A 14,968-nucleotide genomic window follows, 5' to 3' on the forward strand; every position below is an offset into this window, starting at 1 on the left:
AATGTTAAAAAGGTACATAGTACATTGAATAGGTACAGTGAAGTACCAAGAAAGATTGGGAGCCATCTTTTCTTCACCCAGCCTCATCAAAATACTTCACAATCTATTAAATTAAATTAAAAATAAAATAAAATGCAGCACTAAAATCATTTTGTGCTTTAAAAATAGAAAGAGAGCCCAAAATAGTCCCACTCTTGTGTAAGAAAGAACTAGCATGGGGGCTACTGCAGCATGATGCTGTTAGAAACATACATGCAGCATTAGGATGTCAGGCAGTATTTTTGGATTATGTAGTAATGTATCTGAGCATGTTTGCTGATCTACCTGAATGTGATGCACATATAATTCCTAGTTTCATGCAAGCAGAGAGAGGAAAGACTAGAAGAAACCAAGTTATACCATGCTTGGTCTATATGTGGCAGTTGAACTGTTGGCCTGAAAAACGCTGCTCCCTTTGCCTGGCTTCTGGTTGTGTGTGTGTGTGTGTGTGGTTTAGACTGTGTTTTTCTGGTTCAATTCTATTTTAAAATACAATTAATTAAAAATAGCTTTAGACTGAGAAGCAGCTAAAGTGCTGAAGCACTTCAGTATTTTTGGCAAATCTGTGAGCAGATCCAATCATATTAACTGTACTTCAAATTTGGCTTCTACTGACAACATGCACAGGAACCTGCAATATGAGGAGACTAGGACATTCATTCAAATGGTGGTGGTAGGGGAAGATAATAAAAGATGGTAGAACTTCAAGAGTTCAGCCAATAAGAATTTGAATCTTACTTAGGTTCTAATACCAGTGCATAGACAGACCAGAACCTAATGAAAGACAGTGGCTGACATCTAGACCTAAGAAACACCACTGCTTCTGAAGAACCTGCCTAATTCAGCACCACTGCTCATGCAGTGGGGTGGGGTGGGGACACATTTTGACCATTTCCCATTTCCCTGGAAGTGCTCTATGCCAACCTAAAACACATCCCTGATAGTCACACAGCCTGAGGGAAATAATTTTGTGTGGCACAAAGTACTTCTGGGTGAAGGGGAGGTCATCAAAATTTGAATATACCCCATGCGAGCACCAGTGCAGCATTAGTCTGGAACTCTTCAAAAGCACTGGTGCTACACCAGTGCTCCTCCCATAACTCTAGTGCTTCTTTAGTGTGGATGTCAGCCAGTATTTGGTTGTCAAAGATCTGAATTTGACACAATAATCACCCTTAATGTAGCATTGAAGTATATGGTATAGTGACTGAAGTGGCAGGCTGAATTGATCAGACAGATTGGCCCTATGCAGACATAACAGTTAGTAACAGACTTTTCTCCATTACCTCCCTATGCTATGTTTAACAGTTCTTTACATACCAGGATGTAAAAACATGATTTGAAGTATCTACAAACCATGGCTTGTATTACTCATGGTTAAACATCACATATACCCCAAGTAAACCAAGCTTAAGGCAGTTTTACTGCCTTTCTAGCCTACTATTTGCAAGCGGCAAGTAGGCCTGATAGTATCTTCCAAAACACACCCATGGTTTGTATTGGGGCAGAGCTTAACTTGATAAGATACACTATAATCTCTGTGTACATGTGGAATCTTAACCCAGGTTAAGGCAACAAACTAGGTTAAATGTTGTCTGCCCTGGGTCAATGTGAACTCTCTGATGAGGAGCAAAAGTATTAGATATATATAAATACTGGTGGCCCTTGTTATTCACAGGGGTTCTGTTCTCGCCTATAGGTGTGATATAATATAGGTAATATGTGTAATATAGGTGTGAATATAGAAATCTTGAATAATGAAACCTTGAGTCATTGGGAATTGGGGGTTAGGTTCCTAACCCCGCTCCCCCCTCAACACAAGCAAAGCAACAAAGCAAGGGGGGGCAGAAATAAGAGAAGAAAAGGACAGTACCTTATTCTCCAGTTCTCCCCCAAACGCTGAAAATGGTTGAATATTCACCAATTTTTTTTAAGAGTCACAAAATGGCTGTTTGCTGGAAAATGGTGGCTGGAAATGACATCGAAAGGTCATTCCATTCCATTCCTGGTCATTTCCGGCCACTCCTGGTCATTTCTGGTCACTCAAAACATCTGGGTCATTTCTGGCCACTCAAAACTATGGATAGGTGAATTTCACCTATTTTTCTACCCTCAGATAATGAAACTGGTTAAGACCCAATTGCGGATAAGTGAAACTGCAGCTATGCAGTCCACGAATAATGAGGGTCAACCGTAAATAGCATTTGAAAACATTTTTAGGGACATTTTTAAATGGCTCTATATTGTACCAATATGGCTTTTAGAATGGAATATTTAATTCCTATTTTATACTACCACCCCTGCTAAAGTTCCACCCACCATATATGTTTAAGCACTGTTTGACAGGCCATCCAAAAGAAATATATTATGGGCTTCAATATACTATGGGATTCAGAGAGCTATGTAAACTAATTCCATGTGGCCAAGGAGGCTTTGGGCATATATTTATATTTATTTAGAAGCAAAAAATAAATGGCATGCATGCATGCATGCCATATATTTATATTTGCCATCATATGCACCTGGAAGGACTTTTAAAAAATGGCTTGTCATACAGCATTGGGGTGGGGTGAAGTAGGGTTGCTGGTATTTTTTATTTTTTTTTAATCACCAATATGCCCAATACGTTAGGTGCATCTAAAGTAGCTTTTTGGATCTCAGTCTTTTAAAGAAGTACAATATTTTAACTTAGCTGACATATTACAGAAAAAATAAAAATTGTACTATTTATGCATTACTTTTTAAAAAAGGGGGGTTCAAACCTTATTTTAACCTCAGGTTTGCATTAAATCCCGTTATGAAATATTCAGATTTTCAACACTTCACAAAATTTATAGCCCCTTCAGAGGTTTAATGTTTCGACACATTAGAGTGCATAATATTGAGATATATGAATATAAAAATATAACTGCCTTTGAAGGGTATTTTAACATCTACCAAATGTGCAGACTACCAAGACATGCTAGTCTAATGTGTCCTGTTACCTAGTCATTTCCTACACTGAGCTGAAAAAAGTATGCAACATCTATACTGCTCTATTTATAATTGATATTTCCCAAAAAAGTCATTTCCTAGTAATCATGGAAAATGCAGCTTTAGCTGGAACAGGAGAAAAAAATTCAGACATGCTATTAAAAAAGCATTTATTTTAAAAGTCCAAATCCAAATATCTCAACACAAATGTACATATATACAACTTAAGAGAAGTGCTGTGTATACAGGACAGTTATTCAAAAACACCACATTCAATTAGAGCCTTAAAATGCAGAACCTTCATTTCACTGGTTGTGGCCTATCTGAATGACACCCAAATACTGTGCACTCTTAAAGGTTGATTCACACCATACAGCAAGCATGCATGCCACATGTACAGAAGTATTTGCAAGGACCATAAAGTATACAATTAAAGAGCATATTTGTAAATATTATAATTAATATTTATATATGTACTATTATTTAAAATATTTACATTCCACCCCTCCAGTACAATACTGCTTGGAGTAGCTCACAACAGTAAAACTACTTTTTTAAAAAAGAAGTTCAAGGTGATTTATGTAGAAAAATAAATGAAATATAGAAAAAGAAATAAAATGGTTCTCTGTCAACAAAAGGCTCACAATCTAAAAAGAAACATAAGGTAGACACCAACTACCACCACTGGAGGGGTGTTGAGTTGAGATCGGATAGAGACAGTTGTTCTCCTCCTGCTAAATATGTCACTACTCTGTTCAGTTAGCAGGGTTGCATACACAAGGGACAAGTGTTAGCAGACATCTCCACACATTTTGTGGCTACAAATACCATACCAGTCAATATGCGATAAACAAGCTTGTTGTATCAAGTATGAATCAGCCATAATCTTACCCAGAATACACTACAAAGAGCAAACAGGGGTTTTGCAGCACACTGACAATTTCTTGTATGAAAACATTTCTGGAGAAAAAATAGCAACACCGGTGAAATAATATCTATAAAGATACCTGGGCTTCACTATCAGACACAGGCATGGTGTATCAAAATTATTAAGGTAATTTCTGATGAACTAGAGACCTGAAATTTGTTACATGTATAATCCAAGGCACTATGATTACCAAGAAAAAATATTAAAATGAGGCCATTGTCGTCCTTTCCTGAAAATGGGGAACTCAAAATGTGCCACCGCAAAGGGTTAAATTGTTTTCCAGACCACCCAGAAAGATAAATTTTGGCACACATGTAGCCTGAAATACAAATATAACTAACAAGTCTGACAGAGATATTTGAAAATCTCTCTGTCAAAATAGGGGAATCAAAGTGTAACCGCAAATGAATATGCTACTCCCTTGCTTGCTGGGGAGCTGAAATGTGGTACACATTGCCTAAGACACTCTGGTCATTACAAATGTCTGAAAAGAAGACTTAAGTATTGAAAGATGGCAAAGTGTAACCTCAAATGGTTAAAAAAAAACCTTCCAGGTCATCCATGAATCTTAAATTTGGTGTGAATGTAACCACTGGTGACTAGATATGTGTTGTTGTTGCTTTTTAAAAAATTGGACATTTACATATCTAGTCAATACTGCTTGAGGCATGATTATTGATTATCTCATAATGCAGATCAGCATATCTGGCCAGAGCAAGCCAAGCTGGCCCAGGACAGAACGTTAAGGCTATGAGTTCCATTCCCTCTTCAGAGTTGGAATTAAGAAAGGGGGTACTTCCAGTAGCAGCCAGAAATACAATCTATGCTTGCAGAATGCAAGCTTCATTTACTAGTATATTATATACATAATTACAAAGACATAAATACACATTTTAAAACTCACATAGAAATGGTTTCAAATACAGATATGTATCTAGGCACATGTGTATTTATTATATTTCGGACACATGCACACAGTAAATAACCCTGAAATATCTTAGAAGATAGGTTGCTAGAGTCTCAAAGTGAATCTGAACTGAAATTCCAGAACTACTCCCCCACATTCAGAACATGACGTTACATTCTAGCACATCTGAGGCCTTTAGGCACAATCCATTCATATCTGTCTCCTGTTCATACTCTCTTAAAACAAGTAGGAGTAGTGTTGAATGGGAGCCTGAACAACTCCAGTTCATTTCAATGAGCTTTGCTCTGGAGAAGCTCCCCAGTGCATTGCAATTGTCATGTAGAATAAACCCAAATGACTGCTGATGTTTAACTTCTGAGCTCCAGTTCAATTCCAAGCAGACACTCATAAGAATCTCATAAATAACTGTTTAGAATCCCTTGACAGGAACAGATTTGATCAGAGTCACTTTGCTCAGATATAATTTCATGCAGCGTACTGCAATGGTCCATACTCGTAACTGTTCTTCTTGTTCAACTACTGTCTGCATTCTCTGGACATCTTGCCACTGGAGCATCTGTGCTTGCCACACTCCCAGTCCGAGAACGATAAGGAGGGAGGTCTATATGGTTCTGGGAGTCTGAGGAATAAGGTGGTGGAGGAAGATCAAACCATGGGGGTCTGCTGCATGGTGTAAATAAGATGACATGACATATTAGATATACAAAGACAATCTGACATATATTATTTGAGTGGCCAAGCCACTGTGAAATTGCATGCACTGTTGTGTGTACAGACAAGGAATTTCCTGTCCACAATGGGAATTCATGAAAAATGAGTTCTTCAGTGTGCAGCAAAAGTTGGTTGTGGACAGGACTGATTGGCTGACATCTGTGATATCAAAGTTCAAACTTCAATAGCATCTGTTACATCAGAATTCAAACTGTGATGTTCAAATTTTCAAACCACCTATTTCCAGAGTGGTTTTAAAGATGATTTTATCTTTAAATGACAAATGGATGAGTACATGAATACAATTTATATAGTGTCTGACCAATTGCCTGAAGTGGGGGGCTGGAATACATGACAGATGACTGAATAAACATTTGAAACACTTTTAAGTACGTCTGTCAGTTGCATTGTGAAGGCAGAGGGAAGCCAGGCACATATTATGGCAGGAGAAACACCTGGTGAGCCCTGTTTAAAGGCATGTTTGTATGCACCTGAACACAATGTTTATGGAAAGCTATTTAAGATCTTGGCACTCTCCAAAATATGAAAAAGTTAAATTAAGAGTACATTTTACACAAGCGGATATTGACCTACAGAACATTTCATTCTACAGAATACCAGCTATTCTTCCTAGCTTCAGGACAGGATTGAGAAAAAATTGAATTGCTGGGCTGAGACGAAGGCATGTTGAAAATCTATCAGTATTACAAAAGCCGTGGTCTGCTGTCACCCATCACCACAATTACCACTTAAACTAATGTCAGTCAGTAAAAAACGCTGAAGAAAAAATGAACTGGCTTCCTGTTTCTAAAAAGTATAACTGCATGCACTGTAGCTGCCACAACAGACCATGGCACAAGGAAATGGGAGAGAGGGGGGAGATAATATGTTTTATTGGATCACTGTGACAATAAGTCTTTAGTGAAGGTAAAAAAGCCATGCTGTCATATTTCAAGAGTCACCTCAAAGTCTGGGGATGATGAATGAAGCTTCAGAAGGTATGAATCCACTAATTAACCATTTGTTGCCACAACTGACTATTAAAAAACCAAAAAAACAAGAAATGTCTAGTCTTGTTACTGTGGCAATATATAGACGTTTCCCAATTGCTTTCCTATATTGCCCATTGCCTGGAATAAGCTCACTGTTTGCATTATGCTTGAAAAAGTTAGCTTCCATTGGAGTGCTGACTTCCTTGGCATCTGTGAGACCCAGACATTCTACAAGATCTTTTATCTTTTGTACCTGATGAAGAAGATAACCTCCATCTTGTTCTCTTTCAATTTGTATGCCAAGATAACAGAACATGTTCCCCTGCTACTTTACTTCTATTTCTTCATTCAGATTATCTCTATATATAATTCTCTAAAGCGTACCCGTGGCTAATCCTGTGTGTGGCAGCTCTTGCGAGAGTTTGCAAGCAGAAGCACTGTGGTGATTGGGCAATGGTGATTCCATATGCGGGTGGGGGGGGGGAGAGAGGAGCCTGTGAGAGCAGAAACATCATGTTGATTGGGCAGTGGGGATTCCATATGCAGAAAGGGAGGAGGAGCCTGTGATGCTTAAGTTCAGTTGGAATGCAACAGTTACTGGTCAGAAGATGTTCTAGATTGTAGAGGAGAGGAATCTCTATATATAAAAGGATAGTGGGCAGGGGTCTGCAAAGAAAGGGGTAGTGAGGAAGGAAAGGGTGCTTCAGGAGAAGGAAGCTGCCATTGTGTGAATTAGATGGAAAACAGGATGAAAAAGATCTGTTAACTCAGAAAGGGAGAGAAAGAAGGGAGGGGGGAAAGACAGAGGGGAAGAGTGAGTGGAGGAAAGAGAAAGAGAGAAAAAGAAGGGAGGGGAAGAGAGAAAGAAGGAAGGGTGAGGGATGGGCCCGAGCCTGTCAGCGGCCTGAGGGGAATAAGTGGCCATGGTGGTGCCTACTAGCAGCAAGGAAGAGCCCAGTCAACCACTGTTACTGTTTGGGGCTACCAAGGCCATTGGCAGAGGGAGGCAGGCAGGCAAGGGAAGGGCCCAGGCCTGTCAGTGGCCTGAGGGGAACAAGTGGTCATGGTGGTGGCAGCAGCGAGGAAGGGCCTGGTCAACTGCTGTTGCTCCTGCTCCTGTGGGGAAGAGCAGGAGTGGGGCTTGGGTGAGGAGGTCTCTGGGGATATGGGGCTGCATCTTGGCCAATAGGTGCCAGCAACGCTGCAGCCATGACCAAGAGGGGTGAGGGGGATAGAGTAGAGGGATGGAGGAGTGACCAAGAGGGTTGAGGGGGATGGAAGCAACCAGATGGAAGAGGAGCAGGAGTGAAGCTCAAGTGAAGATGGAGAGATCTCTGAGGTGAGCGGGGCTTTGGCAGGGGGTGAGGGGAGCAATCAAGTACTAGCATGCAGATGCTCTGCGCGGGTTTAGCTAGTTTACAATCTCATCACCATCTTCTCTGTTTTGACAACAATCACATCTTCAACATATATTAGTATATAAAGTATCCAAGTATTAGTCTTATGCAGAGATAGGATCTCTTTTTCTGCAGCTTTTCTCCAATTGCAAGCTTGATCAGTTGGCATTTTATAAATATGCCCCATGTAATAAGCTCTTGCACATTTTTTCTTCTCTAGTAATTAATATATGAGAGTATTTTTGCTGGAACACCTTTGTTGGTTTTTGCTGAGCACCTTATCTCTGAGATACGGCACCTTATCTCTGACTGAGTCTTAATGTTTTCATTTTGCTCTTGATAGTTAGTTGGAACAATAATTATATCAACTTCTTTCTTTGATTTTTCTTGTTCAGGCTTCTTCTGCATCTGAATGTCCAGTTTAATATTTGGAACGTCATCAGCAGTTGTTTTTTCTTTTCATCAAAATACAACACATACACATTTTTACAGTTTCTGTGCCAAGATCAAGTATTCTATACCCTTTATATCCTGGTGTATAGCAAACTAATATCCCTTCCTGGCACCTGCAGTTCAATTTGGTTCTTTTAGACTTTGGTACATAGGCATGTGCATTTGAGCCAAAAACTTTAATATGCTCCATATTAGGCTTCTTTTCATGCCACAATTCAAATGGTGTTATATTTATAACTATAGTAGGCAGTCTGTTTTGTAAATAAGTAGCAATCACCTTGTGGCTGTGTCTTTAAAGGATAATATCTTCCTTACCAGAATCCCTGTCAGAACGTCTGATCATATCGAGTGTGTGTACTTACGCTTGGGGACCAGAGATAGATTGGGACTTCTGTTGGTGTACCGATCACCCTGCTGCCCAACAAAGTCCCTAACTGAGCTTGCTGACCTGGTCTTGGATTTGGTGTTGGAGTGCCTCAGGCTTGTGGTGCTGGGGGACTTCAATGTCCACTTTGGGACCTGGTTGTCTGGAGCAGCTCAGGAGTTCATGACAGCTATGGGCTTATCCCAAGTGGTCTCCGGGCCGAAACATACTGCTGGTCACATGCTTGATCTAGTCTTTCACTCTGATCAGGATGGTGTTCCGTGGGTGGGGACTCCTATTTTTCCCTATTGTCATGGACGGACCACCATCTGGTTAAGGCTGGTCTTACAGTTACATCCCACCTCTGCAAGGGTGAGGGGCATATGGCCCGTCCAAGAAGGTTATTGGATCCAATAGCATTCCAAGAAACCTTGGTTGGATTTAATGTTGGCTCAGCTGATGATCCGGTTGATGCCCTGGTGGAAAACTGGTCCTCTCCGACCCACTTCAAAAATGGCTTCTTGGTATATGGAAGATCTGCAGGAGCTGAAGCAGTAGATGACTGGAATGCAAGTGGAGGAAGACTCGACTTGAATCTGACAGATTATGACACAGAGCACACTTAAAGATCTATGCTCTGGCTATAACGTGCAGCAAAGAAGCGCTTCATTTCTGCCTGTATTGCTTCTGCAAACTCATGTCCAGCAGAGCTTTTTAGGGTTGTGAGGGGGCTAGTACGACCCCCTGCTCCCCTGAATCAAAATGTAGATCCATCAGTTGCCCGCTGTGATGCTTTTAATGAGTTTTTGTGGACAAAATATATCGTATTCAGGCCGATTTAGACTTCTACTCCACAGTTAGCGCAGTATCAGATGCAGAGATATCCAGCAACTCCTATTGTGTGGTTAAACTGGATCATTTTCAGTTTGTGACTCCTGAGGATGTGGACAAGCTGCTTGGAACGGTGCGTCCTACCACCTGTCTACTTGATCCTTGCCCGACGTGGCTTACACTATCTGGCAGGGAGGTGGTTGTGGAGGGCCTGGTGGCAATTATTAATGCCTTTCTGAGGGAGGGCAGGATGCCCCCTTGTTTAAAGGAGACAATTATTAGACCTAAAGGTGGTGGCTCCCAGCTCCTGGCAGTCTTGGAAGAAAGTGATTATCTAGACCAATTTCAAACTGGTTTTTGAGCTGGCTACCGGGTGGAGACTGCCTTGGTCAGCTGGATGGATGATCTCCAATTAGGACTTGGTAGAAGTGTGACTCTGTTGGTCCTTTTGGATCTCTCGGCGGCTTTTGATACTATCGACCATAGTATCCTTCTGGAACGTCTGAGGGAGTTGGGTGTATGAGGCACTGCTTTGCGGTGGTTCCGCTCTTATCTCTCAGGAAGATTCTAGATGGTGTCACTTGGAGACTGTTGCTCTTCAAAACTTGAGCTTTTATATGGGGTCTCTCAGGGTTCATATTGTCTCCAATGCTTCTTAAGATCTACATGAAACCGCTGGGAGAGATCATCCGGGGATTTGGTGCTGGATGCTATCAGTACGTTGATGACACCCATATCTATTTCTCCATGTCAACTTCATCAGGAGAAGGCATATCTTCCCTGAATGCCTGCCTGAAGGTGGTAATGGGCTGGATGAGGGACAACAAACTGAGACTGAAACCAGACAAGATGGAAGTACTTGTGTGGGGTTGTTATTCAGGAAACAATATTTATCTGCCTGTTCTAGATGGGGTCACACTTCCTCAGAAGGAACAGGTATGCAGTTTGGGAGTGCTTCTGGATTCACACCTCTCCTTGGTTTTTCAGACTGAGGCAGTGGCCAGAAGTGCTTTTTATCAGCTTCAGTTGATATGCCAGCTGCATCTGTTTCTTGAGATTCATGACCTCAGAACTGTAGTACATGTGCTGGTAACCTCCAGACCTGATTACTGCAATGCCTATGTGGGGCTGCCTTTGTACGTAGTCCAGAAACTACAATTAGTACAGAATGCAGCAGCCAGGTTGGTCTTTGGGTCATCTCGAAGAGACCATATTATTCCTATATTACAGGAGTTACAATGGTTGCCAATAGGTTTCTGGGCAAAATACAAAGTGGTGGTTATAACCTATAAAGCCCTAAACAGCTTAGGCCCAAGGTATTTAAGAGAACATCTTCTTCTGCATGATCCCCATCGTCCACTGAGTTTGTCAGGGGAGGCCCATCTGTGGCTACCTTCAAGTCATTTGGTGGCCACTCAGGGACGGGCCTTCTCAGTTGTCGCTCCAAGACTTTGGAATGCGCTTCCTGCTGACATAAGATTCTCCCCATCTCTAGCGGTTTTTAAAAGATCTTTGAAGACTCATCTTTTTAACCAGGCCTTTTAGCTTTTGTAATTTTAAATATTGTAATTTTTTTGTTTTAAGCAGTTTTTGAGTTTTAATTGATTTTTATGTTTTATTTATTTTGTTCTGGAGTATATGGCATTGCAATTTGATGTTCAATGCCCTCCTTTTCCAGATATTCAGTTGTATATTCACCTCCACTGTCTGATCTCAGAATTTGAGGTTTCCTTCTAAACTTATTGCAAACTCTTGCAACATACTCCTTCAATTTTTCAAATACTTTGTTCTTTTCACTAATGTAATCTTGAATAATCATCTATGAAAGTTAACAAATACTTGTTTCCCCCCTAAGGAATTGATCTGTATAGGCCTACAATATCACTATCAGCTCAAGAGGTTGCTGTGTCTCTCGTTCTCTGCATTGAGGAAAGGTGGGTTTAGTTCCCTTCGGCCTTACACAGCATGTACATTTGGACTCTACATTACTGGCTGGATCCTCCTTCTCCAGTTGAAGTATTGCATTGGGATATCTGTGTCCTATTCTTCTATGCCATAAATTCAAGCATTTTTAATGTGAACTTTGCTTTGTAATTTTGTTCTCTTCATTTATACAATCCACTTCAAATAGGCCACTCTTTTGCAAAGTCCCTTTCATAAGTAGCTCACCTTTGTCTATGAAAAAACCCCTGTGTTTTCCTTTGAATTCTACCTCACAACTCCTCTCTGTTGCATATTTAACCGACATCAGGCTGGACTCAAGTGTAGGCAAAAAAAAGGAATCCTTAACAGTCAGTTTCACTGTTTCACCTTTTTGTAGTTTGCAGTGTAGCCCTGCAGAACCTATGCCTTCAGCAAAAGTCTGCTTCCCATCCGCTAGAAAAATAGGAACCTTATAATTTGTGTCCAACTCAGTAAATCTTTCTTTTTCTTTAATCGAATTGCTGGTTGTGCAGTACAAATTTCAGCATTACATTTTGTAGAACTAGCTTTTAAATTCTTCTTTGTATTAGCAGCATACGCTTTATATTTGTTAGACCTATTCTCTCCTTGCTTCCATGCATTTTTCTTGTATGCTTAGGCAACTCACTTCTCTTGAAATGTAGTCCCACTTCTATTTTAGTTGCAAATTCTTTGTTCTGAGGACATTGAGCCTGCATATGTCTGGGATTCCCTTCTAATGCATTTACAACAGGCTCAAAATGCCCAGTAAGACTGTTCAATAACAATCCCATCTGAACTGTATCAGGCAAAATTACTCAGTGTGTTTGCAATTGTCGTGATGTCTCCATCTCATTTATGTGCTTAGACAGATCCACTCCCTCCTTTAGTTTCTTATTACAAATCTTTATAATTTGATGTACACTGAAGAACACTGACTTACTTTCATACAATTTCTTCAGAGTCTCCCACATATCCTTTGCATGCTGTTTATTTCTTAAATGCACCAATATAGAGTCGCTCACAAATAAACAAATTATACCAGTGGCTTTATCATCGGCACTGTCCCAGGTTTGTCTTTCTTCTCCTTCTCGGACAGGGCGCTTTGTGTAGGACCCTGCTGATTCCGTGGCTTTTTAGGAGTATCTCCACTTTGAAAGATCACAGTTCAAAATATGGACATTGTAACTTCTCAATCCTCTTTCCTGTCTCCATCTTTGAAAAAAAAATTATTTTTTTATTCAGGCTAATTACTTCTTCACCAGTCTTAGAGCTCTGAGCCCATAAGCCTGTTGCGGGGTGTGAGGAGAAACATTAAAAATCCTCATACAGCACTCTCTGGTGGTAAAGAAATTCAGTCCAAGAGATTATGGAGACAATAGGTTGATTTCAAAAAACAAACATTAGGAAACTAAAAAAATCACTTACTAAGAGAGAGCCATTGAACAAATATACCCAGACAGCTACTAGTCTTCAACAACTGAACAATTATGATTCTAACTGACCAAGACAGAACTATTAAACCTCTCATCATACCTTTAGTGGCCAGAAGAGGTTACTATGGTGCTAATAGCAATGCTTTAGCATTCTCACTTCTAACAGTGTTAACATGGGAAATTATGTGGAAATACCTCTCAACTCAAGTAATCCCAATTAACGTTAATGGTTTAGCCCAGTAAGTATTACAGAAAATTTGAGTCCATGCCTTTACATTTTATATTCAAGCAGAAACACTGCAAATGTTTTTTCAAATGTGAAATTCCAAACTGCCAAAGTGATACTACCAAGACAATGAGAGCCAGTGTGGTGTAGTGGTTAGAGTGCTGGACTAGGACCAGGAAGACCCAAGTTCAAATCCCCATTCAGCCATGATACTTGCTGGGTGACTCTGGGCCAGTCACTTCTCTCTCAGCCTAACATACTTCACAAGGTTGTTGTGAGGAGAAACTTAAGTATGTAGAACACTGTTCTGGGCTCATTGGAGGGAGAGCGGGATATAAATGTAATAAATAAATAATAAATAATGAAAGTACAGATCCCACCTATTTAACAAGACTGGGTATTTTCAGCTAGTTATTCAGCTAAGTAATTAAAAGGTTTAGGACTGTGTGGGGCAGCTATATGTGCAAATCAGAGTAAGAACAGCAAAACCATTAAAGAAAAACAGAGGTACAATACTGTAGGCTATGAAAGAGATGTGTCTGTGAGTCAAAACTGAGGGTTATAAAGTAACAACATTACCTGAATTAAAGGTTTAACCTGGAGAGGCATGCCTCCCGGCTTCTGCACATACCTTTGGTCTAGTACAGCTTCTGAATAAGATGGTGGGGAGTCTAAATCTGGTGGCCGATGGTAAGCCTGGTTAGACATGTACTGAACTCCATTGTTGACATTGTAGGTGACGCTGCAGTGATGTGGGTGATCAAGGACAACGAGCCGGGACAGGAGGACAGGATGTTGCAGGCGGTGCACAGGGAGTGTCATGAGGTTGTTGCGTTTCCGCTGGTGGTGCAAGACCAAAGCAAGAAGGGCCACAACCATCACAAAAATGGCTGAACTACCAATGATTGCATATGTAATGCTGGGATAGTAAAGCAGCTGAGGCTCTGTGGTCACATAATCCTGGTCACTGTCAGCTTCTGCAAGACACAAGGAAGATTAGATTAATCTCCATGGAAGAGTCTCTGGACTTCTCTTCCTTACAAGTATTTTCTGCTAAAGAACCACTGGCTGGCTGGCTGCCTACTGAAATTTCCTCATTCCTTAGGAAGTGTGGAAAATTATCTTATCAAGAACATATGCACACAAAATGGAGACCATATGACTGAAACTGAACATTCCCTCTTGCCTGACTCGGTTTTGAACAGATGCACTCAGTGACTGTGGAGAGGAAGAAAATGCACAGGAAACAAAAGAAGATTTATTTAGTCTTCTAACAGCAATTATGATTTAGCATTTGGTAAACAGTGGTGTGGGGAAAGTGACTCCAACTTTCCATGTGATAAGGCTGGGGGCAGAATTCAGCTTGTCTGTAATCCAGGGCAATACAAGTACAAGTAGATCCACAAACGTTATTCCTTGCCTATCTACCACCCAACGTTTACCTATGTTAGCTATTAGTGGATGAAAAAAAGAAAGAAATGTTTGTACAGTTTCCTTTCCAAGTCTCAAGATTATTTGTCTTGCCACAGCTAACCAGCAGATATCTATCTATATATTTAATTCTCTTAGCCCGCATGTGTGCCCAGGATTTGGTGGTGGAAATCTCGCAAGAGTTCCTGGCATTGGGCAAGAGTTTGGGGACATTAAAAATGGCAGAGGATGGTGGTGGCAGGTCACAAAACGGCCTGAGGAGGTAGCCACGGCTGGCTGCTGGGAGGTGATGGCGGGACGGCCTGGCCTGGCCTGGCC

General features: G+C 40.8%; 1 protein-coding gene across 10 annotated transcripts in view; it reads right to left on the bottom strand.

Moving 5' to 3' along the window:
* Window positions 1-3,168: 3,168 nt before the first annotated feature.
* The window catches only part of LDLRAD3 (low density lipoprotein receptor class A domain containing 3), a 250,725-nt gene continuing 238,925 nt past the window's right edge, over window positions 3,169-14,968 (bottom strand). For 6 of the 10 annotated variants that reach the window (XM_053275870.1, XM_053275919.1, XM_053275926.1 and 3 more), the window contains 2 exons: window positions 13,851-14,196; window positions 3,169-5,531 (listed from right to left, as the gene is read on the bottom strand). In XM_053275870.1, the coding sequence (XP_053131845.1) occupies window positions 5,381-5,531; window positions 13,851-14,196 (497 nt within the window). In that variant the 3' untranslated portion in view covers window positions 3,169-5,380. Of the gene's footprint in view, window positions 5,532-5,551; window positions 12,773-13,798; window positions 14,197-14,968 lie in introns of those variants that run through there. The other 4 variants (XM_053275899.1, XM_053275881.1, XM_053275910.1 and 1 more) reach the window with 4 other exon arrangements.

The sequence above is a fragment of the Hemicordylus capensis genome, chromosome 1, assembly GCF_027244095.1.
Source record: "Hemicordylus capensis ecotype Gifberg chromosome 1, rHemCap1.1.pri, whole genome shotgun sequence".
In the NCBI taxonomy this organism is placed as follows: domain Eukaryota; kingdom Metazoa; phylum Chordata; class Lepidosauria; order Squamata; family Cordylidae; genus Hemicordylus; species Hemicordylus capensis.